The sequence below is a fragment of the Talpa occidentalis genome, unplaced genomic scaffold, assembly GCF_014898055.3.
Source record: "Talpa occidentalis isolate TD23 unplaced genomic scaffold, MPIMG_talOcc4v2.1 talOcc4.17, whole genome shotgun sequence".
Taxonomy (NCBI): domain Eukaryota; kingdom Metazoa; phylum Chordata; class Mammalia; order Eulipotyphla; family Talpidae; genus Talpa; species Talpa occidentalis.
Window position 1 is genome coordinate 6482879 of NW_023601754.1, and position 25456 is coordinate 6508334.

General features: G+C 40.5%; 1 protein-coding gene across 1 annotated transcript in view; it reads left to right on the top strand.

Annotated features, from left to right (window-relative positions):
- LRRC36 (leucine rich repeat containing 36) overlaps positions 1 to 23193 on the top strand; it is a 50009-nt gene extending 26816 nt beyond the window's left edge. Inside the window, 10 exon segments of the mRNA XM_037515890.2 lie at positions 2664 to 2791; positions 5569 to 5620; positions 7801 to 8241; positions 12091 to 12380; positions 15472 to 15637; positions 17309 to 17454; positions 18197 to 18299; positions 18302 to 18319; positions 20771 to 20885; positions 22637 to 23193. Coding sequence (XP_037371787.1) covers positions 2664 to 2791; positions 5569 to 5620; positions 7801 to 8241; positions 12091 to 12380; positions 15472 to 15637; positions 17309 to 17454; positions 18197 to 18299; positions 18302 to 18319; positions 20771 to 20885; positions 22637 to 22862 — 1685 coding nt within the window. The 3' untranslated portion in view covers positions 22863 to 23193.
- Positions 23194 to 25456: the final 2263 nt, after the last annotated feature.

A 25456-nucleotide genomic window follows, 5' to 3' on the forward strand; every position in this document is an offset into this window, starting at 1 on the left:
AAATGATAGCGAAGATACAGAGAAATTGGAACACTCATCAATGCTGGTGGGAAAAATAAAATGATATAGCTTCTTTGGGAAACAGTTTGGCAGTTTCTCAAAAAGTTAAATATGGAGTTACCATTTGACCCAGCAATTTGACGAATAGGTATACACCCAAGAGAAATGAAAACCTGTGGCCACACACACATTTATATGGGAATTAAAGTAGCATTGTCTATAATAGCCAAAATCCAATCAACTGATAAATGCAGCAACAAAATATGGTATATTCACATAAGATATACTATTCATCCATAAAAAAGGAATGAAGAATTGATAGATACTACAATGTATATCTAAAAAACACCATGCCACATGAAAGAAACCAGACACAAAAGGCCAAATATATTATTCCATTTTTATGTGTCCAGAATAGGCAAACCCAGAGACAAAAAGTGTTTTGATGGTTGCCAGAGGCTAGTGGGGAGGAGAGACTTGCAAGTGACAGCTAATTTGGTTTGTTTGGGAGTAATAAAATAGATGGTGGTGATGGTTGTACAACTTTGTGAATATACTAAAAGATATTAAACTGTACACTGTAGAAGGGTGAGTTGCATGTGAATTACATCTAAATTAAAGATCCATCGCCTCAAAAAAAAAAAAGTGATTCTATAGAACTAGGAAACTGATGAGATTTGAGGTGAATAAGAGTTGAAAAACAAGCTTATCTCTTGAGGGATTGTGTGAGTAGTAATGCCAATATTAAGATGCTGGTTGGAGCTGGACATGGGGCCACAGCAGACGTAGGCCTGGAAGTAAAGATAATGAGTTCAGTTTAGAACATACTGACTTTTGAGATGTCTGTGGATACTTTTTAGGGGACAGTTCAAGAAACTTAGATGTCTGAACACCAAGAGAGAGATCAGAGTTAAGAGAGTTAGATTCAGGCTGGTCCAGATTTAGGTGACAGCTGAAACCAAAGAGAAGTTTGATATCATTCAGCAGAGAATCCAGATCTGGGGAGATTGCTTGAACTAAGATGTAAGGTTGAAAGAAAAAGAACGTGGGAATATGAAAGGAACATAAGTGCAGTGGGAGCCCCAAGAGGAAATCAGGATGGAACAGAGTCTTGGACAACTGGAAAGTGTGTTATTCTAGAAGATAAGGGTAGGGCCTCCCTGGTGGCATAGTGGGTTGAGCACAGTGCTATGAATCTGTCCACAACCTCTGTAGCGCGAGTTCGATTCCCGGCCGGCCAGGGAGATACACACATGGTGCAGCAGACCTCTCTTGTCTCGCCTGCTGCTCCCCTCAGCAGTGCTTTTGGTTCATCTGCCTGTTCTGCTCCCTGCTCTATGGTGAATCCTCTCACCTTCCTGTACCTCTGACCTGTACCCTAGCTCTTATATAAATAAATAAATCTTAAAAAAAATAAAAGATAAGAGTAAGAGGAGGCCTGAACCCAATGGCACAGCTTACTAACCATTCTCACTTTCCACTAAGAATGAGGCTTAAACCCAAAATTTCTGCTTCACTTTGTTTTTTTCTTTGTTTTTTTTGCTTTTACTGCTGTGGTGGGAACCAGAGAACATAAACTTTGAGAGCTTATGTCACTTTAAGAAGTGATTCTTCCAAGTAGAAGAGCATCCTATATCAAAGAAGTAGGGTATTTCAGCCTCAAAAAGCAAGTCAGAAAAAGGAAGAATTTTAGAACTCCCAAATGGATTGATGGACTAGGCTTTCAAAACACTAGTTTTATGTACTCCATATTCTCAGTTGCACTGGTTTATAGCAGCTTTCTGTTGCCAGAACCCAAAGATGAGACCTGGCAGGAGGCCAGGCCTAAGGTTTTGAAATTATCTTAATTTTTACACAATCCTTTTGGGAAAAAACCTCCCAAAACGATCTCATTTTCACCCAAGTTCCCCCAGGAGACCCCAAATCCCAGATTACTAATTGTAATACACAATTAGTGAGTATTGATCAAAAATGTGCCACAACTTTTGTACAAGTGTTATAAAAGAAATCATAACTGGCTCTTTGTGATAACAGTTTCCAGGATGGGCTAGGCTAGGAATCAGTTTTTGTTTTTCCTTTTTAAAGTTTTTCTAATCAGAGGCAAAAGATAAAACAAAAACCCACTGAAGATTTAGGTTCTTCTCTGTGAAGTAGATCCTGATTAGTCTTTCTCTTACAAATGAAGAAATCAAGGCAGAAGAGGCCGGTTTGAAGTGATGAGTCACTGGTGACTGCTGTTTACAGCCCTGGAGATATATGATGTCAGGAGTCTATTCCAAGCCATCTTCCCTTGTAGCTGAAGATTATTGAATTGGTGTCAAAGGTCATTATTTATTCATTTAGGAAATGTGCAAAATACTTGCCTTCCTCTTGATTTCTATTGAGTGCTTCATAATTTATGAAGTCATTTTATATCCATTGTCTTGTTTTAACCTCACCTCAATCCTAAGAAATAGGCACGGTTAGGTTTTATTATCAGTGTTTACAAATGAAGTGTGAGATTCAGAGAGGTGAAGCAATTTGTCCAAGTTCACATGGATTCCAAGCGGTGGCACTAGAACTAGCTCTCAATTGTGTGACTCCTCTTCCAGTATATTTCCATAAGATATATTGCCTTTGAAGTCTGGTCAGTGCTTCATTGTGTGCCTTTTCTTTTAACACAGACTCAAACAAAGGACTTTTTATTCCCCTCCCCAGCCGAGAAATAAAGGATTCCCTAACCAGTATTTCTGCAACCCAGGGCAACGGTATGCCAGAGCAGAAATTAGACACTTTCTCACTGGGGACACAGGTAATATATTCGCTTTCCTATTGATCTGTTGACTAGTCAATGATTAATACTCATTATTCAGTGGAATCTCAATTATTTGTGAAAGTCTAAGAAGACTTGTTTGTTGAAGGTTATTTTGGATCCCTTAAAGGGAAAGAGCAGGGCAGGATATTAATTTCAATCTCCCCTTTTCTTCTCCTTTACTACCCTTTTATCTAATGTAGTATATTTATATATATAATCTTAGCACTTTTTTAAAAGATTGATTTATTTATTTATACAAGAATCAGGGTACAGGCCAGATGCGTGGGAGGGTGAGAGGATTCACCAGAGACAGAGCTGGGAACAGAACAGGCAGACTGATGAAATACACTGCTGAGGGGAGAAGGGGGTGGGACAGAAGAGGTCTGCTGCGCCATGTGGGACCCTCCCCGGCTGGCTGGGATCCAACCGGTGCTGTAGAGGCTGCGGACAGCTTCATAGCGTGGTGCTCAACTGCCTGCGCCACCAGGGGAGGCCCTAATCTTAGCATGTTTTATGTAATTTTAAATGTTGACCTTAAAACAGGGCTGCAAACTTTATAGTTTTGGGCTGAATTTAAAATTTCTCCTCTCTATCCAAGGCCTCCTTCTCCTATTACCTTGCTTCTTACATTTTCTATCCCTACCTATTAATTACTGAATCTTACTTGTCAGGGGTAGCTTTTCCAATGCTGTCTCTTCATTAGAACACTAAAAAAAGAAAAGTTAAGGTGTAAAGACAGCAGAGAAGTGAGCAATGGGAAAGTAGAGATCATGCAATATGGGAAGAATTAAAAATAAGTTTTTAGTGAAAAAAATGATAGGTGGGAGATACCATTATATAAGACATATGTGTGAATATTATGCAGAAAGCAGAATTGACTACTTTATATTTAACTTCTCCTTTTGTTTGCATTTTCTTTGGTAAATTATGAGCAATGCAATTGCTGAAAATAACCAGAATGAGAAAAAAGACACGGAGGTTCTGATTTTTCCATAATTTGGATCAACACTGCACTAGTAAAAAGTTAGTAAGACTTTTTCAGTTTGAGTATGCAACACCTTCCTTTTATAAAAAGACAAATTAGCATTTAGTTGGTTTCTTTGTTGTGGGTGATTCTAGTTGGGTGACTTAGAAACTACCTCAGTTACCATTTTTTAAAATCTTGATATTGATTTAAAGGAAATGGAGACAAAGGATGCTCTAATCTACAATTAGTTAAATAGCACTTTTTAGATTAAAAAAAAAGCCCTACTTCAAAATGATTTCTTGAAGTGAGAGAAAAAAGGAAATTGAATAGCTTGCTCTATATCTTCTTAGTTTAAGAAATAAGGAAGTGGGATAGCTTTTTCTAAATAACTACTGAAAAAATACTGAATACTTGAAGTTTTTTTTTTTTAAAAAGCCCTAGGTGCCTTTCTGTTTTGTGTCAACCCTTGCTTGATTATGCCTCAGATTAATTTTCAGTCTGTTAATACTAGTTGCTCCTATGTTGAGCTTTACCAAAGGTCAATTAAGTATGAGGGTTCTTTAAACAGGAAAAAAAACAAGTTGGAAAAGATGTTTACCTTAAGCGAATTAGCCAGAAGGTGAAAGACAAATTCTGGATGGTTTCATTCATATATGGAACATACAGAAACAAAACAGAGTCTCCCTATTGGTACAGGGGTTAAGTCTCAGTGCTATCAAGCTATAGCCAGCCACTGCACATGAGTTTGCTCCCCGGCCTGGGAGATGACCCACATGGAGTCCCAGATCTCTCCTGTCTTGCCTGCTCCTACCCTCAGCAGTGTATATCAGTAATCTTCCTGTTCTGCACCCTACTCTGTTTCTGGTGGATCCTCTCACCCCCTGCACCTCTGGTCTACACTCCAGTTCTTGTATGCATAAATGAATAAATCTTTAAAAAAAAAAGGGGGGGGGGAACTCAAGACAAAACCAAACCCAAAACAAACCCTAGAAACCTAACTGTAGAATTGAGACTACCAGAAGGAGAGGTGGGGAGCAGAGTGTAGAAGGGGTCCAGTGGAATATAGTGGAGGACTATGGGTTCTCCACTATATTGATGGGGTGGATGTGGTGACATACATCTGAAGAGGTGTGAGCCTAGATCTTTGAATTATGCACAGTAGTTTAAGCCAGTGTTAACTCAAGGGGAAAAAAAAAAGCTGGCACCATCTAACTTCTTTGTAGAGAGCACTTCAAAGTAGAGAAAATACAGTATTTAACTGCTTGATTTGTCCTTTACCATCTGAGGCTATTTTGTATTTTCAAGGAGTCTCCTTGCAAGTCCTTGAAAATAGCACTAAAGGGCCTCCCCTGGTGGCGAAGTGGTTGAGCGCTGGGCTGTAAAGCTGCCCACAGCCTCTGCAGTGCCAGTTCGATCCCCGATCGCTGGTGAGGGTCCCACATGGCGCGCAGACCTCTCCTGCTGTGCCCGCTGCTCCCCTCAGCAGTGTACTTCGTCAGTCTGCCTGTTCTGCTCCCCACTCTGGCTCTGGGGAATTCTCTCACCCTCCTATGCTTCTGACTGTACCCAGTGCTTGTATAAATAAATAAATAAATCTTGAAGAAAAGAAAAAAGAAAATAGCACTAAAATTTCTTTGTATTGCAGCTGCCTTAAAATAGACTTAAACCTTGACTTTTGCTGGAAGATCTGTTTCCCTAGTTTGCAGGGATGAAAACTAATAGGAAAGTGTTCTGAACCCCTGGCCTAGTAAGTTTACGTCTGAACACCCATTTACTCCCTTTCCCTAAAATTTCAAACTTTTTTTAGATGCAGGAAGTGACAAAGAGGGAGATACCAAATGAGAATCACCAGGAAGATGGTAAATATTTTGCTCACTGAGTATTTTTCTCCACACTAATCAAAGAAATCTAGATGTGAGGAGAAGATGGAGATGTCTCAACCTTGGACCTCTGTGTGATGGACTAATTATTTCCTGTCTTCGGGAAGGCCTGCCCTGAGTGCTCACTGACTCGTGAGGCCTTTCTGGTTGAAGAATGGGTAACCTGGCTCCTTTTGTCCTTCACTTTGTGTCTTGGCTGACTATTCTCTCTTCCTTTTTTTTTTTTAACTTTCTTGCCTTCTTTGGGATTTATTATGCTTTTATGCCTCATTTTCTCCCCGTACCAGTTTATAAGTTATATGTTGTTTCTATACTTTTAGTATTATTCCCCAAACTCTATATATCCTTAACATATACAATTTTAAAATTAATCAGTAACTTAATTCTTCTCATGGATAGTAAAAAAACCTTAAAGTATTTTACTCCATTTAATTTCTCTTGATTTATGTATTATTGTTACAGATTTTAATTTTCTGAATTTCTGAAAACCTCCCACAAACACTATTTTTAGACCAAGTTAATTTAAATTTATCCATATATTTACCACTTTGTTGGCTCTTCATTTCTTTTTCTCATCTCAGATTTCCCTTTTGAAATACTTTCCCTCCGGCACATGTTTTAGAATTTCCTTTAGAGTGAGTGATGAACTTTTTCAGTTTTTGTCTGAAAATGCTTGTATTTTATCATCATCCTTTCTCTTTTTTTTTTTTTTAAAGATTTACTTATTTTTATACAAGAGCTGGGGTACAGGCCAGAGGCGTGGGAGGGTGAAAGGATTCACCAGAGGCAGAGCAGCGAGCAGAACAGGCAGACTGACCGAAATACACTGCTGAGGGGAGCAGCGCGCAAGCGCGACAGGAGAGATCTGCTGCACCATGTGGGATTCTCGCTGGCCAGGATCAAACCCGCACTGTAGAGGCTGCACACAGCTTCATAGTGCTGCGCTCAACCCACTGTGCCACCAGAGAGGCCCTCTCTTTTTTTTTTTAAGATTTATTTATTCATACAAAAACTGGGGTTCTGAGGTTCGGGTGTGAGGGGATTCACCAGAGACAGAGTGGAGAACAAAACAGGCCACTTCTTCTTAGATTCTTTTTGTTACATAAAGATATTATTCAACAACCTAAGCTTTCTCCCACTGTCTATTTTGGGTAGAATGCTGGTAATATTACAGGGCCTGTAGACTTAGAAGGTACTTGTTTTTACCATTTTTAAGTTAGTATGACCAAGTCAGATAAAATATTTTTGGTTTCTAAGGAAGCCCTTCCTGTATATGAAGCTCTGAAAACCCTCAAATGCACACACTTCTCTTTTTGTCTGCTGCTTTATTGCCCCATTCTGAGACCTTCTTGGAAATGACAGGCACAGCTATCTGACAGTAATGCTTTATAGTTGGGTTGGTACCTATAGCAGAGATTTTCATTGAGTTTGTTTTCCTGCCATTTAATTTGGAAAAGGACAGTGGTTTTAAAAATGGGTGAACTTAGGGGCCTCCCTGGTGGCACAGGGGTTAAAGTCTCAGCACTATCAAGCTATCACCAGCCACTGCGGCATGAGTTCGATCTCCAGCCAGGGAGCTAACCCACATGGCCTAGCAGACCTCTCCTTTCTCACCCCCTCAGCATTGTATTTCAGTAAATCCACCTGTTCTGCTCCCCACTCTGTCTCTGGTGAATCCTCTTATATGCATAAATAAATAAATCTTTTTTTTTTAATGGGTGAATTTAGAAACTCGGTGGAATTTGAGAATGAGCTTAGCTTTCTTGTGAGGAATCTATGAAATCACAGATCTATTATTTTCCATAGACTGAATACATAAGATCACATTTATTGTCATGTAGGCCAAAGTTTTTGATATGAAAGTAGTATCTAGAAAACTCAGATGCTACAGTTTTAGAAGGAGATTCCTAGGGGGTTAGGTTAATTTGAAATGTATCTACAAAATGTTATACATTCTTTATTGTTTACAGTGTTTTGTTGTTATTCAATGTGGAACTCCTTTAATCACTTTATGCTTTCCTTTATCAGAACTATAAGCCATTTCTTCCTGAGAATTTTTTTATTATACGCAGACTATATCCAGTGAACAGAGGTACCACAACTGGGCCAAGAACAGTTCTCATTGTTTGTTTGTTTTTTTCCCCCCTAATGGTGGTTAGAATTCAGACGGTACTCACCTCACCAATCCACAGTCCGATCCCCAGAAAAGATGACTAGAGAAGGATACCGAATATCTTTTTTGGACAATAAGTCTTCAGGTTCCTCTCCGGAAAAGGACATGATATCAAAACCTGATACCTATCACCTTACTCATGATGTCTCATTGGGTAAACGCCTAGATGTGGGTGATTCTAGCCAGATTCATCCTTATCCGTTACCTTCAAAAGTTCATCTGGAAAATTATGATAGTCATTATTCTCAACCTCTGTCCCTGCAAGGAAGTCTTGGTAAAAGGCCTCAAAGAAGCAAGAACTACCGAGAATATAGCGTAAAGCCTCCAAATGACATGAAGGCCACCTCATCCCATTCCTGTGGAGACTTACAGACTTCTCTGTCAAACTTTGACTCCAGCACTGGAAGGCTTTTGAAACTTAGTTCAGGTAATAGCTTCCTATTAGTTTCTAGGTCTTTTTCGTAGACATTAAAATAGAAGGTATATCTAGAAATTTTGGAATTAACATTTCCTTAATTGTATTAGCAATTAGCATTCATTTTTATTTCAGGGTAACTGGTGGTCCATTGAACCTCCAGAAACTTGCAGGGTATAAGTTTAACATGATAAACATATTAGAGAAAATTTTTTGAAATATGAACTCCATATTTATTTAGTTAAAAAGCATTGTGGGACATATTTCTAGTAGTAGTTAATCTCTCCTGGCCTCAGTCATTTCTGTTCTGAATTACTTGCAGAGAAAAGCTAGCTTTAGATTGTTGTGAAACCGCTTGAGTTATTTATTCAACAGAATTTCTCGAATACCTACTATGTGCTAGACACTTCTGGCTCTGCAGATAAAAATAGCAAACAAAAATAAATTTTAACGTATATTTTACCATAATAAAAAATATAAGTCCCTATATCATAGAGCTTGCATTCTTAATGGGGTAAGACAGATGATAAATTGACAAATATTTGTCAGGTTGTGATAAGCACTGTGATAAAAAATAATATAAGGGTATATGGAGTAATGAGGAGGCGATGTTTTTGATAAAACGGTCAAGAAAAGCGTCTCTGATCAGGTATCACAAAGGTATATATTTAAATGAAGTGAGAATGTAAGCCATGTGGATAACTGAGGGAAGAACTTTCTAGTAAGTACAGTGTTCCTGAGGCCAGATCATGCTTAGCATGTTCAAGGAACAGTGAGGAGGTCAGTGCAGCTGCAGCAGAGTGAACAAGGTGAAATGTATAGATGAATTCAGGTGGCGGACTTTTATCTTGGATGAGATGAAAAGTTGTTGAGAGAGTTTGTAGCAGAGATTGATAGGATCCTACTTAAATGAACAATGGGAAGCAAGAATAGAAATTTTAAAATCATTTAAGGTTTTTATTTTTTTTTTTTTTTTTTTTTTTTAAAGAGGCACGTATTTTATTTATTTATTTATTTGTGTGTTTGTTTATACATGCACAGTCAGAAGCACGGGAGGGTGAGAGAATTCACCAGAGCCAGAGCGGGGAGCAGAGCAGGCAGAAGGACCGAAGCACACTGCTGAGGGGAGCAGCGGGCGGCAGGAGAGGTCTGCGCGCCATGTGGGACCCTCCTCTGGTGGCAGCATTGAACCAGCGCCGTGGAGGTCGCGGGGAGCTTCGCAACCCAGCGCTCAACCGCTGCGCCACCGGGGAGGCCCCCATTTAAGGTTTTTAAACATTAAAATTCTAACTAACTAATATCTGGTTAGAACCCAGATAAGAGATGATGGTAGCATGGGCTAGAAAGATAGCAGTGGAAGTAGTGAGAAGCAGATTCTGAATATGTTCTGAAAAACTCATGGTTTATTGATGGTTTAAAGATGAAGTATGAAAGAAAGAGGATCAGATTGACTCCCAGGGTTCCAGTATGAGTGACTGGAAGAATGGAGTTATTTACCAAGATGCAAAGGAATAGGAGGTCAGGTTTTAGGGTAGATGTCAAGAGTTTGGGTTTAAACATCTTAAGTTTCAGATGGCTATTAAAAATTCTCTGGTGTGACAATTCCATAATTGGACATATTGGTCTGGAGTTTAGGGGAAAAGCTGTGACTGGGAATTATAATTGGATCGATGGCATGAAAATTGAAACTGGATGAGATCACACCTTAGGAGTGAGTATGAATGGAAAGGATCTTAGAGGAATGATCCTGAGCCTTCCAACAATCAGAAATCAGGTAGATGATGAGAAGCCAGCATGAAGAACAAAAAAGAAGTAGCCAGTAAGGTGGAGAAAAAAGTCAGAGGGAGTGATACTTTGGAAACCAACTGAGGAATGTGTTTCAAGGAGGGAGTGATCGATATTGTATCAGATGTCTTTGCTATAGAAGGAGTAAGCCTGGGACTGAGAAGTGTTTACCGTATTTGGCAATGCATTAGTGAGTAGCTTTGGGAGACTTGTGGTTAATAAAAGGCTTATTGAGTTGGGTTAAAAAAAAAAAAACGTGTAGGAGAGGCAATAGAGCTACTCAATACCCCTTCAAGGATTCTGCAGTGAAGGGGAGCAGAGAAATGGAACTGTAGCTAGAAGGAGGATGGATTCAAGGAAATCCTGATGGGAATGATTCAACAGAGGAAAGTTGAGAGGATGCAGGAGTAAAAAGGGACAGTTTCAAGGAAAAAAAAAATCCTTGAATAGTCAAGAGGAAATAGAATCCACTCTACCATTGGAGAGGTTGATCTTAGAAGCATAGACAGTTCATTTCTGAAGGAAGGCAGAAACTGAAAGTAACACAATGTTATGTGTCAGTTATACCTCAAAAAAAAAAAAATTTATGGATACGGGCCTCCCCGGTGGAGCAGCGGTTGAGCGCTGGGTTGCGAAGCTGCCCGCAGCCTCTGCAGCGTTCGATTCCCGGCTGCTCCCACCAGAGGAGGGTCCATGGTGCGCAGACTCTCCTCCGCCCGCTGCTCCCCTCAGCAGTGTACTTCGTGTTCCTTCTGCCTGCTCTGCTCCCTGCTCTGGCTCTGGTGAATTCTCTCACCCTCCCGCGCTTCTGACTGTACCCAGTGCATGTATAAACGAAACCAACGAACAAATAAATAAATAAATAAAAACATGCCTCTATAAAAAAAAAAAAAAAAAAAAAGTTTAAAAAAAAAAAAAAGAATTTATGGATACAAGGGTGAGCTGATAGATTTAGGGATGGGATCATGTACACATTTACTTTGATTACCACTGTTTTTCTCAGGTAATAAAGGAGATCACCTAAAAGTGAAGAGGTAGGATCAGGTGTTGGAAGTTTTGTGGGTTTTTAAAAAAAATTTATTTATTTATGCATACAAGAACTGGGGTACAGGCCAGGGGTGGTAGGTAAGAGGATTCACCACAGAGATAGTGGGGAACAGAACAGGCAGATAGGCTGAAATGCACTGCTTAGGGGAGTAGTGGGCAAGCCATTGTGGCAGACCAGGAGAGGTCTGCCACCTCTCCTGGTCTGCCACACCATGTGGGTAGCTCCCTGGCCGGGGATTGAACCTGTGCTGCAGTGGCTGAGGAAAGCCTCATAGGCTGAGTCTTAACCCCTTGCGCCACCAGAGAGGCCCAGGTATTGGAAGTTTGAGGAAAGAGATGTGAAATAGTCATCTTAAAGTATGGAAGAGTAAATGGACTAGAGTAATAAATTAGGATAACTGAGTACTACAAGGCCCAATTAAGATGCTGCTTATGAGTTTAAAGTGAAGATGGTCAGAAGAGATGCATGTTGCCTTCCAGCCACTTCATACCACTCTAGGGTAGGCTTGGAGTATGGTGATAGTTGGATTTATGATTTTTTTTTAAGGCATTTTTTTTTAATTTATTTATTTGTTTGTTTGTTTTGTTTATACCAGCACTGGGTACAGTCAGAAGCGCGGGAGGGTGAGAGAATTCACCAGAGCCAGAGCGGGGAGCAGAGCAGGCAGAAGGACCGAAGGACACTGCTGAGGGGAGCAGCGGGCGGCAGGGGAGGTCTGCGCGCCATGTGGGACCCTCCTCCGGTGGCCGGGGAGCAGCAGGGGATCGAGCCGGCACCGCAGAGGCCGCGGGCAGCTTCGCAACCCAGCGCTCAACCGCTGCGCCACCAGGGAGGCCCCGGTGATAGTTGGATTTAAAGAGAGTTGGGATTTCCCCCCCCCCCCCAATCAGTTGGAGCGAGAGAGAGAATTTAGAGTTTAGAGTGTATGCCAGGGAAAGATTATGATCCTTTGAGTCCAGGATAAGGATGGACTTGGGCCCTGAGGGAGTTGAAGGGCAGATTCATCTCCCAACCTGTGTCTTCCACAGATCTGTATGCCACAACCCATTTCAACAGTGACCCTGCTCTGCTGGTCAATGTAGAGCAACAGTTATCCACCAGCCTCAGTGACTTAACGTCAGCACATGGTTCTTTCCCAAACAACGCTGTCCTAGAAGACTCTTTACGAACACTGCTGTTACCTTCTGGGGCTTCAGAAAGCAGAGAGAATTCAACCCAAAGATCATTAAGCCCATCAAGAAGAGGATTCAAAAGGAAAGACAATATCCTTGCCACCTTGAATCCAAAGCATGGCTTCAGAGACGTTGCTGTCAGTGAGGCAAGTGTTGACTTGTTTGTGCTCGTACAGGGAATACATCAGGTCCACAGCCAGAATGGGGTTCTGTTGTAGGAAGCAGCAGTTCTGGCCAAGAGTGCTAAATGCTGAGAGGAAATTTCGGAAGCTAGTGTTTAACACTGTCAGTCCAGTGCCTGTGATTCCTCTGCCCTTGGGAAAGTCATTTCCCCTCTTCTGCATTTCTTCATCTCTGTCACAGGGAAGAGTCCCTGATCTGCTTCCAGAGCATAAACATGGCAGGGAAGTACTTTGATGAGAAGAAATGGCCAACCGAGTTTGCCAGCAGGAAGGAATGCAAATGTTGATGGAGTTAAGGGGGGAGAGGGGACTGTAGTTTGGTCAAAAGTGATCTCTTTTGCAGGACATTCATAATCTTATCATGTTTACACATTTTCTTGGGTCACAAATGACTAACTTCTTGAGAACATTCTTCCAAAAACATTGCCTTTCTGTCTAGAAATTAAAATTATTCTAAATTTTTTCCACAGTGGCAGCAAACAGATGATGAATAAGATTATCCTAGGGATTTTAGCTGAGAATGGTTCAGAGAATGACCAACAAATCAAGAACCAGTCTCACATATACAATATCATTAATAAAATCGTAGTATGCTAGTTAGTGTTATATAACAGAACTTCATTCTTACTAATTTTTTAAGATTTATTTATTTATGCATACAAGAATTGGGATACAGGCCAATGGTGTGGAGGGTGAGAGGATTCACCAGAGACAGAGTGATTAAATTTTCAAAACTTAGGAGGTGACTATATATATATATATATATATATATATATATATTTTTTTTTTTTTTTTTTTTTTTTTGCTTCAAAAGGAACAGTTTTATACTTTCCTGACTTTTTGGTCTCTACCCGCCCCCACCCCTTCCATTTTTGGCCAGAACACTGTGTGTTGACATATTTAGGGTAAAGGTGTAGCAACACTTAGGGTATTTGGAATGCTCTATTATTAAGATATGTTCTAGGAATTTTTTTTCCACCTCTTTCATTTTCTGTTGTTAAATAGCAATTAAAATCTCAGTGTACTTTTCTGACTATCTTTAAAATTTCCATTTCTCTTTTCCTGATAGATACTACTTTTCTTTGTATGAAAAACTACATTGAAGAGCTGCTTGAATATAAATGCAAAAGAAACATACTGTTTAGTTTCTAGAAAGATATCAATAAGTTCTAGGGCTTTCCTGGTGGCGCAAGGGGTTAAGACGCAACCTATGAAGCTATCCTCAGCCACTGCAGCACGGGTTCAATCCCCGGCCAGGGAGCTACCCACATGGAGCATCAGACCTCTCCTGACTCGCCCACTTCTCCCCTCAGCAGTGCATTTCAGTTGATCTGCCTGTTCTGTTCCCCACCCTGTCTGTGGTGAATCCTCTCACCCCCCTATTGGCCTATACTCCAGTTCTTGTATGCATAAATAAATAAAACTTTTTAAAAAATTCTTAAAAGAACATTTAAAAAAGTTATTTTTTAAAATCCCATGAGGGCCTCCCCTGGTGGTGCAGGTGGTTGAGCGCCGCGCTGTGAAGCTGTCCGCAGCCTCTGCAGCACCGGTTCAGTCCCAGCCGGCCGGCGAGGGTCCCACATGGCACAGCAGACCTCTCCTGTCTCCCCCACTGCTCCCCTCAGCAGTGTATTTCTGTCAGTGTTCCTGTTATGCTCCCCACTCTGTCTCTGGTGAATCCTCTCACCCTCCCGCACATCTGGCCTGTACCATGATTCTTGTATAAACAAATAAACAAATCTTTAAATAAATAAATAAATAAAAATCCCATGAAACACAGTTAAACTGTGTATGAACTTATGATTATAAAATTTATTATTGACCAACTGACTGAAGAGACACAATTTACTGAAAATTATGACTCAAAACAATAACAAAATTATTTTAAATTTTGTAAAAATTATCCCCAACTCTCACTGTATTGTGATCAATGAAAGAAAATGCTTAAAGGCCCATATGTTTTCTACTTGTTCTATGGAACACAAAATTACCAATATTTGAAAAATCAGTGACATCAAATATTCATTTTTGATAGGTACCTCTAAAGTGGCCTTGTGGTATAGCTAGACCTTATGACATTTCTCCCCACATCAAGTTGTTAGCTTCTTAAAGGACCTCATATTTTACCTCTTCATATATTCACAGTGCTTATTAAAATCTCTCTGTGAACATGATCAGTGCTGAGTACAGATCTGTGGAATAAATATTTATCCCATTTGTAATGCCTATCCCTGTTAATCATAGGCCACATGTGTGACTCAAATCAAATATCCCTGTCATTGGGGCTCTGTTTCACAGTTGTCAGATATGAGAGTATTAGCTAATCAACCATCAATTTTTTTAAATCAAAGGAACAAAAGATTGAGAAATAATTTGGCTGTTTTTAATATATACCAGCTTTCTTGAAGTCCCTGAGACCTTACTGAAAAGATTGGTATATACACTATACATTAAAATTCATGATTGCTTGTTAGTCATTCAGGCACAAATGAATGTAGACATATATCTCATATCTGAATGAACAATTGTGAATTTTACTGTGCATATCTATTTATACATATCTATTTATCTATATGATTCTTACTGAATAAAAATTATCTTTCAGTACTGATCTAACAAGAATTTAAGTGTTATTCTAGAACATGTATGTTTAGTGTATATTAATATATTAATTATAAGCTGTTATGAGTTATAATGTTTATCAAATTACTTCCCATTTTGTGATACATGCTTTTAAAAAATGTTCTGCAGTTTATTATTATATATTAAATCATAGATGCATACATAGATGTCAAACAAAATATTTTTTTTCTCCAAAGTTACTTTCTACAGAAAATTATCAATACTATTGCCTTTGAAATTATTCTTGAATATGTTATTGTACTTGCTTTGATCATAAATAATATTCTTCTCAAGTTCAAATTGAGAGATGAAAACATTTTTCCTACTTTTTTTCTTTTCCTTTTTTTAATGTTAACACTTCAAATGTGTGACTTCTCATTTCCCTTCTTGTGTAAGGATAACAAATGGTTGGGTTGTTTTTTTTTTTCTTGAGCCTCTCTCTAGTGACCTGGGCAGTTTGTATGGTTTGCCAGGAAACCACAGTCCCCCGATCTCTGCCAGAACCTCCCATGTGGCCACTGTGCTCAGACAGCTGCTGGAGCTTGTGGATAAGCACTGGAACGGCTCTGGCTCCCTCCTCCTCAACAAGAAGTTCCTTGGTAAGTGAGCTGCATTCTCAGCTCCTGAAGACAGGCTCAGACCTTCTGCTCTGTGTCCCCATAATACCAGTCAGCCCCCTTAGCTTGCAGAGAAAACTGTTCTTGTGATCATTTACCAAAACATCTCAGTGACCAAGTAATAGGCAAATCTGAAGAATTTTTTTTACATCCTTCTTCTTCCCTGTTTTTGTTTTGTTATCAGCACTTTCTTTACCTACTGATTATTTTGTTCCTCCCGTAACTTCTTTTTTTTTTTGGTAATCTTTGGATAATTTATACTGATGAGACATGTAAAATAGAGCATGGTCATGTTAATGATTACAAAGATTTTTTTTTTATTGGCAAAGTGCCAATAAAAAGATACACCAGAAATAGGTTATGGTCATCAGAGCTTGAGAGCCCTGTTAAAATTTTAGGATTTGAAAATTTTAAATGAGTAAATGACCTGGACTCTTTTTAGGGGTACTTTTTGGAATTTGGGGGGAAAGAGGTTTGCAAAAGTTAGCCCCATGTGTTTATTGGTTGTTTAATGGAAGAATAATTTAGGGCACTTTTGGGAGTGTAAAAGTGTGAACATTTAAAAACCAGAAATTTTAGTTCTAAGTTGTTTGGCTTAGTTTGTTTTTTTTTTTTCTTTTAAATATTAGATTTATTTATGCATACAAGAGCTGGGGTGCAGGCAAGAGGTATGGGGGGGTGAGAGGATTCACCAGAGACAGAGTGGGGAACAGAACAGGCAGACTGACTGAAATACACTGCTGAGGGGAGCAGCAGGGAGACAGGAGAGGTCTGCCATGCCATGTGGGTAGCTCCCTGGCTGGTCGGGGATCAAACTTATGCTTGCAGAGGCTGCAATTGCTTCATAGTGTGGTGCTGAACCCCTTGTGCCACCAGGGAGGCCCTGGATTAGTTTGTTGTTACTGTTGTTTTTTTTTTTTTTCTTTTTTTTTTAAAGATTTGTTTATTTATTTATTTATACAAGCACTGGGTACAGTCAGAAGCACGGGGAGCAGAGCAGGCAGAAGGACCAAAGTACACTGCTGAGGGAAGCAGCGGGCGGCAGGACAGGTCTGCACGCCATGTGGGACCCTCCTCCAGGGGCCAGGGAGCAGCCAGGGATCGGATCCCCTCCAGAGGCCCAGGAGCAGCCAGGGATCGAACCCGGCGCTGCAGAGGCTGCGGGCAGCTTCGCAACCCAGCGCTCAACCGCTGCGCCACGAGGGAGGCCCTTGTTACTGTTGTTTTTTTTTTATTTCCAAGGGTAATACAGTAGGAAAAATCCTAGTTCTCCTCCCCTTCCTCCTCCCCATTCCCCCTCTGATCCTCCTAGTCCCCTATCCACCCCACCCCCACCCCTGCCATTACTTTCTTTCTCACATTGACCCTTTGCTCTAATTTTGTAGGATATTTTCTCCTGGAGCCACACCTCAGTGACTCAGAAATAACACAGAACGTGTACTCATGAGGGTCTGCTGTTGTGTCTCCATAGAGGATGTGGGATATAATTTCTTGTCTATCATTAAACACCTCTTACAGCCACTTAGTAAATTCTTATTAAAAAGGAGCTATTAAACTACCCTGTTTGTCCTGCTGAGCTAGTAGTTATTGACTAGAAATTCTGTGCTTTAGCTTTTAAGATTGGCCCGTGTGCCCAACCTGAATTTTTGGCAGGTCCTGCCCGAGATTTGCTTCTGACTTTGGTAGTCCCTGCTCCTTCTCAGCAGTGGTGTCGCTCATATCCTGAAGACACATCAAAAATATTCCGCAGAAGGGAAATGGAACTGAAGGAGGCTGGGCATCTGGTCCCTAATGATACGGTATACCTCTCTCATCTTCCTCTCCTGCTCTTCCTTTATTAGAAGAGGGCAGAGCAGCAAGACTAAAACAGCTCTTTGCCATAAAAATCATCACCATGAACCAAAATATGGAAAAGTTAGTCTGGACAAATCTAGAACACAAAACTTGCTATGACAAGGACAACATGGACATCACTGTAGGGATGACTCCCTAATCTTAGTCCTAATACCAAAATTCTAAACAAAGATTTGAAATGGAAAAGGAAAACAAAAGACCCTAGAATGAAAATGTTCGGGATCATGTTCTTGAAGGTTTTGGCTTGATTCTGATGAGGGAAGTTGGATACCTCTGGGATTGTCTTTTCCTCCCCTTGGATGGAACTGAGAGTCCTAAACTAGGGGACCATTTCTAGAGCATCAGGCTTGCTGCCTCTGGGACTCATGTGAAGAAGGGACTCATATCCTTAAGTATTTTACCCCTCAACATTAGAGAACTTTCAGACACCAAGTTCAGGTTTTAGAAACTTCAGATAAGTGACTCAGAATGTCAATACAACCACTTGTTCCACAGAGTAGTAGATAACTCATAGGAAATATTGCAATTCTTGAGCTGTTTACCAGTGAATTAAATGAGAAAGTCATAGAGAGGCTGTCCTCCATTTGGTTTATCACTAGCAGAGGGAAAATTGTTTTAGTTGTCAAAAAAGCACTCCTCAGAATTTCAGATTCTTAGTCTATTTGGATTTTGTTTTCTTATCTCAAGGAAAGTTTGAAGCAAAAACTGGTCAGAGTGCTGGAAGAAAACCTGATTTTGACAGAAAAAATCCAGCAGTTGGAAGAAGGTGCTGCCACCTCAGTTGTGAGTGGGCCCAACCCCATACTTATGGTAAGTTCAGGAAAGCAAAGTGTGGTGTGTCCCAAAACAGCTGTTTGTCTGTTGATGACCCATCTAAGAAGCTGCTTCATCAAGAGCTCACTTGGCTCCCACCTGTAATGCAGGTGTCTGGAGTTACCAGAGGAAGCTCTTTGTCAGTGTAAAGCAAGTACAAATGTTGTTATTGTTGTCATTAATTTTGAGTATGACACCTGGGTTTTTTTTTTTCTGATTCTAGCAGAACATATGCTTTATAGAAAAAGTTGGGAAACTATAACCTCACTATTCAGCCATAACCACCCTTAGTGTTTTTGTTATATTTTCTCCCAGCATAATTCAAAATTAAAAATTATCTTTAGTTTTAAAAATAATTATATACAACAAAATGCACACATTTTAAATTTGATGAGTTTGGACAAATATATATACACACACACACACATACACACAAATATACACACATAATGTACACACACACAACACATACACACTCATTAAATCCATCCCCAAATACAGAATCCTTCTTTACTCCAGAATGTTCTCTCAGACCATAGTGCAGTTTCCCCTACTCTCCACCCTAGGCAATTACCAATCTGATTTCTGCATCCTGTTGTTACTAACTTAATAGTATGGGCATTTCCTATAATACCACATAATATACCATATTTATCTAGTACTCTAAATAGTTGTTTTTAATGTTAGCTATTATAAAGTTGCCATTATTTATACTATAAAGTAATTCTAAAGAATTTTCAGGGCCTCCCCAGTGGCGCAGCAGTTGAGCGCGGGGTTGCGAAGCTGCCCGCAGCCTCTGCAGCGCCAGTTCAATCCCTGGCCACAGGGTGAGGGTTCCACATGGTGCGCAGACCTCTCCTGCCGCCCGCTGCTCTCCTCAGCAGTGTACTTCGTCCATCTGCCTGTTCTGCTCCCTGCTCTGGCTCTGGTAAATTCTCTCACCCTCCCGCGCTTCTGACTGTACCCAGTGCTTGTATAAATAAATAAATAAATATTTTAAAAAAAAAAGAATCATTAAATTTAAAAAATTTTTTTTCAAACAGTCAAAAGATCTGAAATGAAAGACCCTAGAGTAAAAATGCTTCTCGGAGATTGTCTTTTTTCCCTTCTGATGGAACTGAGAGTCCTTATACTATAATAAATAAGATGGCCCTTAATATCAGTGTATATAAATCTTCATGTACATTTAAAACTTATCCTAGGAGACATTCCTAGATAGAATTAATGGGTCAAAAGATGTAATCACTTCTGATGTTTTTGTTACACATTGCCTAATCACTCCCAAGAAAGACTGTTTCTGTCTGTACTCACTTGAGCAGTGAGTATATTTGAATTTCCTGCTCACTCCATTCTTGCTAACACTGGGTATTTAAAAAATATATATTGCCTTTGTCAGTGAACAATAATATCCCACTGAAGCCTTGATTTGTGCTACTTTATTGTTAGCGTGGCTTGGGCCAGTATTTCAGATAAAGTCTACTCTTGACGTTAAACCTCTAGTTAGTTCAGTACCCATAGTAAACATTATAATCCTTTGGCTTTCCATGAGAAACAATGTGAAGTCAGCATTGAATTTCCAGAATTGAGCCCTCACTGTCTGATTCTCATAAACCTGAATAATTAAGGCATCTTCACTAACCTACTCTGAAAATAAGTAGGTGTTTGTTCACCAGGTACCTATTTTCAATCAACCATGAGGCCCCATACAGTATTTGGCTCACTGGTTGGTGATAAATGAAGCTATTGCAGCCCTGTTTTCCAGTAGACCTTGCTACTCAAAGTATGAGTAGTGAATCGGCAGTGAAAGCATTACCTTGAAACTTGTTAGACATGTAGAATATTGATTCTTACCTTAGACCAACTGAAATCAGAATCTGATTTTAACAAGATCCGCAGGTGATTTGTAAGCACATTAAAGTCTGAAGTACTGTTCCAGAACACTGATTTTTTTACAACCATAGTTCTTGTACTTTTACCTACCTTACTGTTACAGGCAGTGGTGACATGTTTAGTTAGTTAGGTATGAATGTCTTGATCACAAATTCAGTTTTTGTGAGCACTTATTGCCTCACACAGTTCCAGATGTTTTTACATTTATGAACTAAAATGGAGACTACAGGGTGGCCTGATTACTTATTGCCTATGCTAAGGTGGTATCTCATTAACCCTCACAACAGTGTTGTGGGATAGGGCTATTATTTCCAGTGAAACTCAGAAAAATGAACTAGCATGTAAAACAGCAAGCAGTTGAATTTTAATTCAGAGCTGTCTGTTGCTAAACCCATGGTCTCGCCACCATGTCTGCTATCTCTGAGAACATGAATGGAATGTAGGAATGGGTGCAGAGGGGCTCCCAGTTTTTCAGGATGTCCACTTCACAACTCAAGCTCTGCTCAAAGACTTGCAGCTTGGAATCCTGCTCACCCTTGGCTACTATACCTTTTGTAGATGATCTTCTGCGGAAAAACCAACAGCTGAACATGCAGGTAGCTTGCCTGAACCAGGAACTTGCCCAGCTGAAAAAACTGGAGGAGACAGTGGCCCTTCTCCATGAAAGTCAGAGGTAGGAAAGGGTTAACTGACTCTGGAAACAGATGTCTATTGCCCTTTATCTCTGTTTTACTTGACAAGTTAATATCTACATACTTTTTAAATTAACTACATTGTGTGTCTAAAGCTCCTCTATATAGGATAATTAGCTCAGTGATCAAAGTACTGCTTTCCAAAACACATTAGGTGCTAAATGTCTTTGCTGCCATTGGTGAGTTATAACACCTCAATGATAGTTTCTCACTAGATCTAGGGAGAGAATTGTTTGTGTCCGCCAGCTTTTCTTGGACATTATGTATCCCTAAAATAAGTCATCTGGCTCTTCTGGGAAATATCTGCCTCATATTGGTTATAAAAGAACTATCAAGAGTATGCAGAGAGATAGGGAGAGGATCCAATGTATGTGTTCTTGTCAGAGGAGCTCAATAGCATCAGCCTTTTCAAAGTACGATCCTCAATATGCATGGTAGACAAAACGACAGGGGCGGCCTCAGCACTGTTGATACATTTAGAGACTCCCTTGACATTTTGATTTGCTGGACACCTTTACTAGAACTTTCAATAAAGTCTGAATATGAGAACCCAGACCTTTAGCCCCAGATTTTACTTCCTAGTTTTCCTTGGAATAGCATGTTCGTATTCAGACCCATTCTGGATTACTTAAATGTATCTTTCTTGTTATAATTATTTCAAACACAGGTAGCATAAAGTTAATGCTTCTCAAGCTGAGGTATGCATCAGAATCACCTGAAAAACTTTGAAATGCATCTTGCCTACCCTCCTCCCCGAGTTTCTGATCCAGAAGGTCTGGTCTGGGAACTGAGAACTTGCATCTCTAATAAGTTTGTAGCTAGTGCCCTTGCAACTGGTCTAGGTGCCACACTTCGAGAATATTAGGGTGTATCTTTTTAATAATGTAGTGTCAAATTGCTATGTTTTCTTCTGTGTATTGTTAAACAATCAATTCAACATATAGGTTCAATTAGTTTCACTTTCCCTTTGTAGACAATTTTTAAATTATTTTGATTTAATGTTTTTTTTATAATTACATACAACATTTACATGATTCCCAAAGTCAAATCTACAAAATACAATAAATTCAGACAAATCCCAGCACAAGAAGTTAAGTCTCAACACTATGAGACTATCCGCAGTCACTGCAGCACAAGTTCCATCCCCAGCCAGGGAGCTGACCCACATGGCGCAGCAGACCTCTCCTGTCTCACCCTCTGCTCCCCTCAGCAGTGTATTTCAGTAGATCCACCTGTTCTGTGCCCCACTCTGTCTCTGGTGAATCATTTTACTCCCCGCCACACACACACCTCTGGCCTATACCCCAGTTCTTGTATGCATAAATAAATAAATATTTTTTAAAAAATAGTCATCATTAGTTAATTGTAGAGGCCGGATAGATGAGAAGACATAGAAGTTCAGATTTGAGGGTAGAAATTGGAGGTCTGGTCAGGAGCCCATCCTCCCAGTGCTTCTACTTACCTCATCATGAAAGTACTTTGGAAAGAATAGAACAATTACAATATAAAATGTGAAATATGTTATTGCTGTAGTCAGTCTGGAACATAATCAAATAGAACTGTAATGAAGAAACTGTCAGCCTGCTTCTAAAATAACCCACTCATAAATCGGCAGTTCTTTCTATTTAAAGATATTACTTCATTTTACATTTGTCTTTAGTAAATATTTCAGGTCTGAATGGCATCTACTTTGCTTTTATGACTTCAATACTGCCTTTCCCCTGTGCCTCAGGTCCCTGGTGGTAACTAATGAGTACCTGCTGCAGCAGCTGAATAAAGAGCAAAAAGGTTATTCCGGGAAAGCACTCCTCCCGCCTGAGAAGAGCCACCATTTGGGGAGATCGTCACCCTTTGGGAAAAGCTCTCTGTCTTCCTCCTCACCAGTGGCACATGACACGGGTCAGTATCTAATACAGAATGTCTCAGACTCTGTCCCAGAGCCAAGTTTATGGAACTAGTACTGAACACCTTTCCTGCAGCTTCCGTCTTAGCTACAGGGCCTCCCAGTCCCATTGCCACTAGGACAGTGGTTTTTACTACAAGCTTAAGAAAAAAAAAAATTATTCTGATTACATTGTATTGGTCCTTCTTTTTATTTCTCATTCTGTCTCCTCCCATGGAGTCATTTTTTCCTTCTGCCTACAGAAATAGTTGGTACTTTGTCCTAGTCATTGTGTCACATAGAAATATTTGGCTGAAAAAAAAAAAAAGAAATAATTTGGCAAAAAGAAAAAAAAAAACAAACACCAGACCTTTTTCTTCACTGTCACTGGAAACTGTATAATAGGCTACACAGGTTAAAAAGTAACATCCTTGGTTAGATGTGTTTCTTTTTAGAAGAAATTTTAAATATGGATTTTAGAATCCATGTTTATTGGTTTATCAAACATGTTTTAAGTTTCCTCTCACTATAGTGAAAAGATGATACAGTCTTGTGTCTGCCCTGAAGCAGCCAACATTTAATCAGGAAGAAAAGCAAAAAATCCTGTGATGGAATTCTGCGCTTGGCATTGGTACCAAACAGGTCTAAACAAAAGCCTAAAGATGCCCTGGAAAGAGAGAGATGTGAGTTACTCCTCCTCTGGGGAATGGAGAAGGTGTCAATGAGACGTGTTGAGTAGACAGGGATGCAGAGCCTCCCACCTAGAGTTGGATTCTGGACACCCCCGAGGGAAGCTGTGGCTCATGAGGCCTTGAGAGGACAGGGGAACTGTCCTAGCCTGGGAGGTACAGTGTCAGGACAGTGTGCAGTAAAGGACCGATCTTTCAGCTGAGACCAGTAGAATGAATGGAAGGTTACTAGCCAAAGCATAGGGCCAGGGCCACAGGCAGTGGGAGAGCTGCAGAGAGAAACAGCTTGTGCAAAGGCCACGGAATGGGAAGGAACATGATCTATTCAGGGAACCGAGGGACTGAGAGGAGATGAGGAGATAAGCAGGAGTGAGGTTGCGCAGATCCTTGAGGATTTTAGAAGTCGAAGAGAGAGGAGCGGCAGACTCGAGTTTGAGAAGCTTTCTCTGTAAGAACGGATTGTTGGTGTGTGGAGTGGGGTTGAGGGGAAGGAGCAAGCGAGGGATGAGAGAGAGGAGCGAGGGATAAGAGAGCAGCGAGGGATGAGAGAGAAAGCTGGTACAGTCTAGCCCAGAGATGAGGCTTCTGAACATTAGCTTTGGGCTCAGCTTGCTCTTTACACACAAGTACCTTGTATTTCAGACACAAGGTACAATCTTTCTTTTAATCCTAATTGGGCATTTTAAAAATCAATGGGGAAAGATAATGGAAGTGTTTCTAAGAATGGTTCTGCTTCAGTGGTCACCCAGACAGCTATTGTTGCCAGAGGGTGTATTGAAGGCAAAGGACTGTCGACCTGATGCCATGTTACACCGCTCTTCATCTTCAAGGTCATGTCAGAGAGAGTAGGCGGGAAGATTAGACACTCATTTTGCTCCCCTGACCCGGGTGCTGTGCAGGGGACAAGTATGGATTGCCATAATAATGAGACCTGAGATCATAACCAAGATCACACATTTCTAAGTTATAAATAAAATTCACCCACCTCTGGATTTTATATGGATTCACATAAGGAGACTGTATCAAGGAGTCATGCGATTCTTTGAACTGCGTGTGCCTGAGGAAAGAGTGAGCTTGTACACTGGAAATGTTAGTAAGAATGACCCCCAACCCTACCACTTTCCTGGGTCTGTCCTCCAAGGTTAAACCTTACCGTAGAGTGAGGACAGCTTCAGTCAGTACCTTCCAACTCTAAGTTGTCATATTTCAAGGTCCCAGCCCAATGCACAGACCAACCTACTGGACAGAACATCAGGGGAAAAGTAATTCTGCAATTCCAACCCTTACCTCCTTCCCCATGAGCATCTGACACCAGCCCAAGAACCTAGTCATTTCCTCCAGGCTCCTTGACAACTTGACAAGAAGAAGAGGAGGCTGTTGTCCTTGAAGGTAAAATTTGAGGGGGCTGTCGGTTCTCCTTATGAGTTCCTTAAGTCACACTGCCAGTCACAGGAGGGGCACATCCCTGCTCCCATACATATTAGATGCTACATTCGCCTACAGGTTAATGGCTGGGAGTCTTGTTCAGTTTGAAATACAGTTAAATTCCCTTTACTGTGAGGATACTTTAGTGAGAGCTGGATGGATTTGGGTTTCACTTCTATAATGCTCATTTAAGTAAGCTTTCACATTCAAAGACTAGAGGAATTGTTCTTCCTAATACTTGCCGGTAGGAAAGTTAGAGTTCTCTGAAACTCTTCTGTAGACAGTTCAAGGCAATGTGGGCAGTGAGTCAAGAGGAGCCCACAGCTGTCAGTTTCAGGCAAGGCTCTGCCGGGGCCAGTGCTGATTGCTGCCTTTTAATTCCCACCTCACCTTCCTGGTGTCCCCGTCTGGAGCCATGGTATTCCTCCACACCCCCACTCCCAAGGGAAGTTGGGCTCACCTGGGGCAGAAACACCCTAGAACAGCCTGTGGGATGAGGAAATAAACAGTTGCTCAGCTTTGCCTTGTTACCTGGCTCAGGAAAGGAGGTATTTGC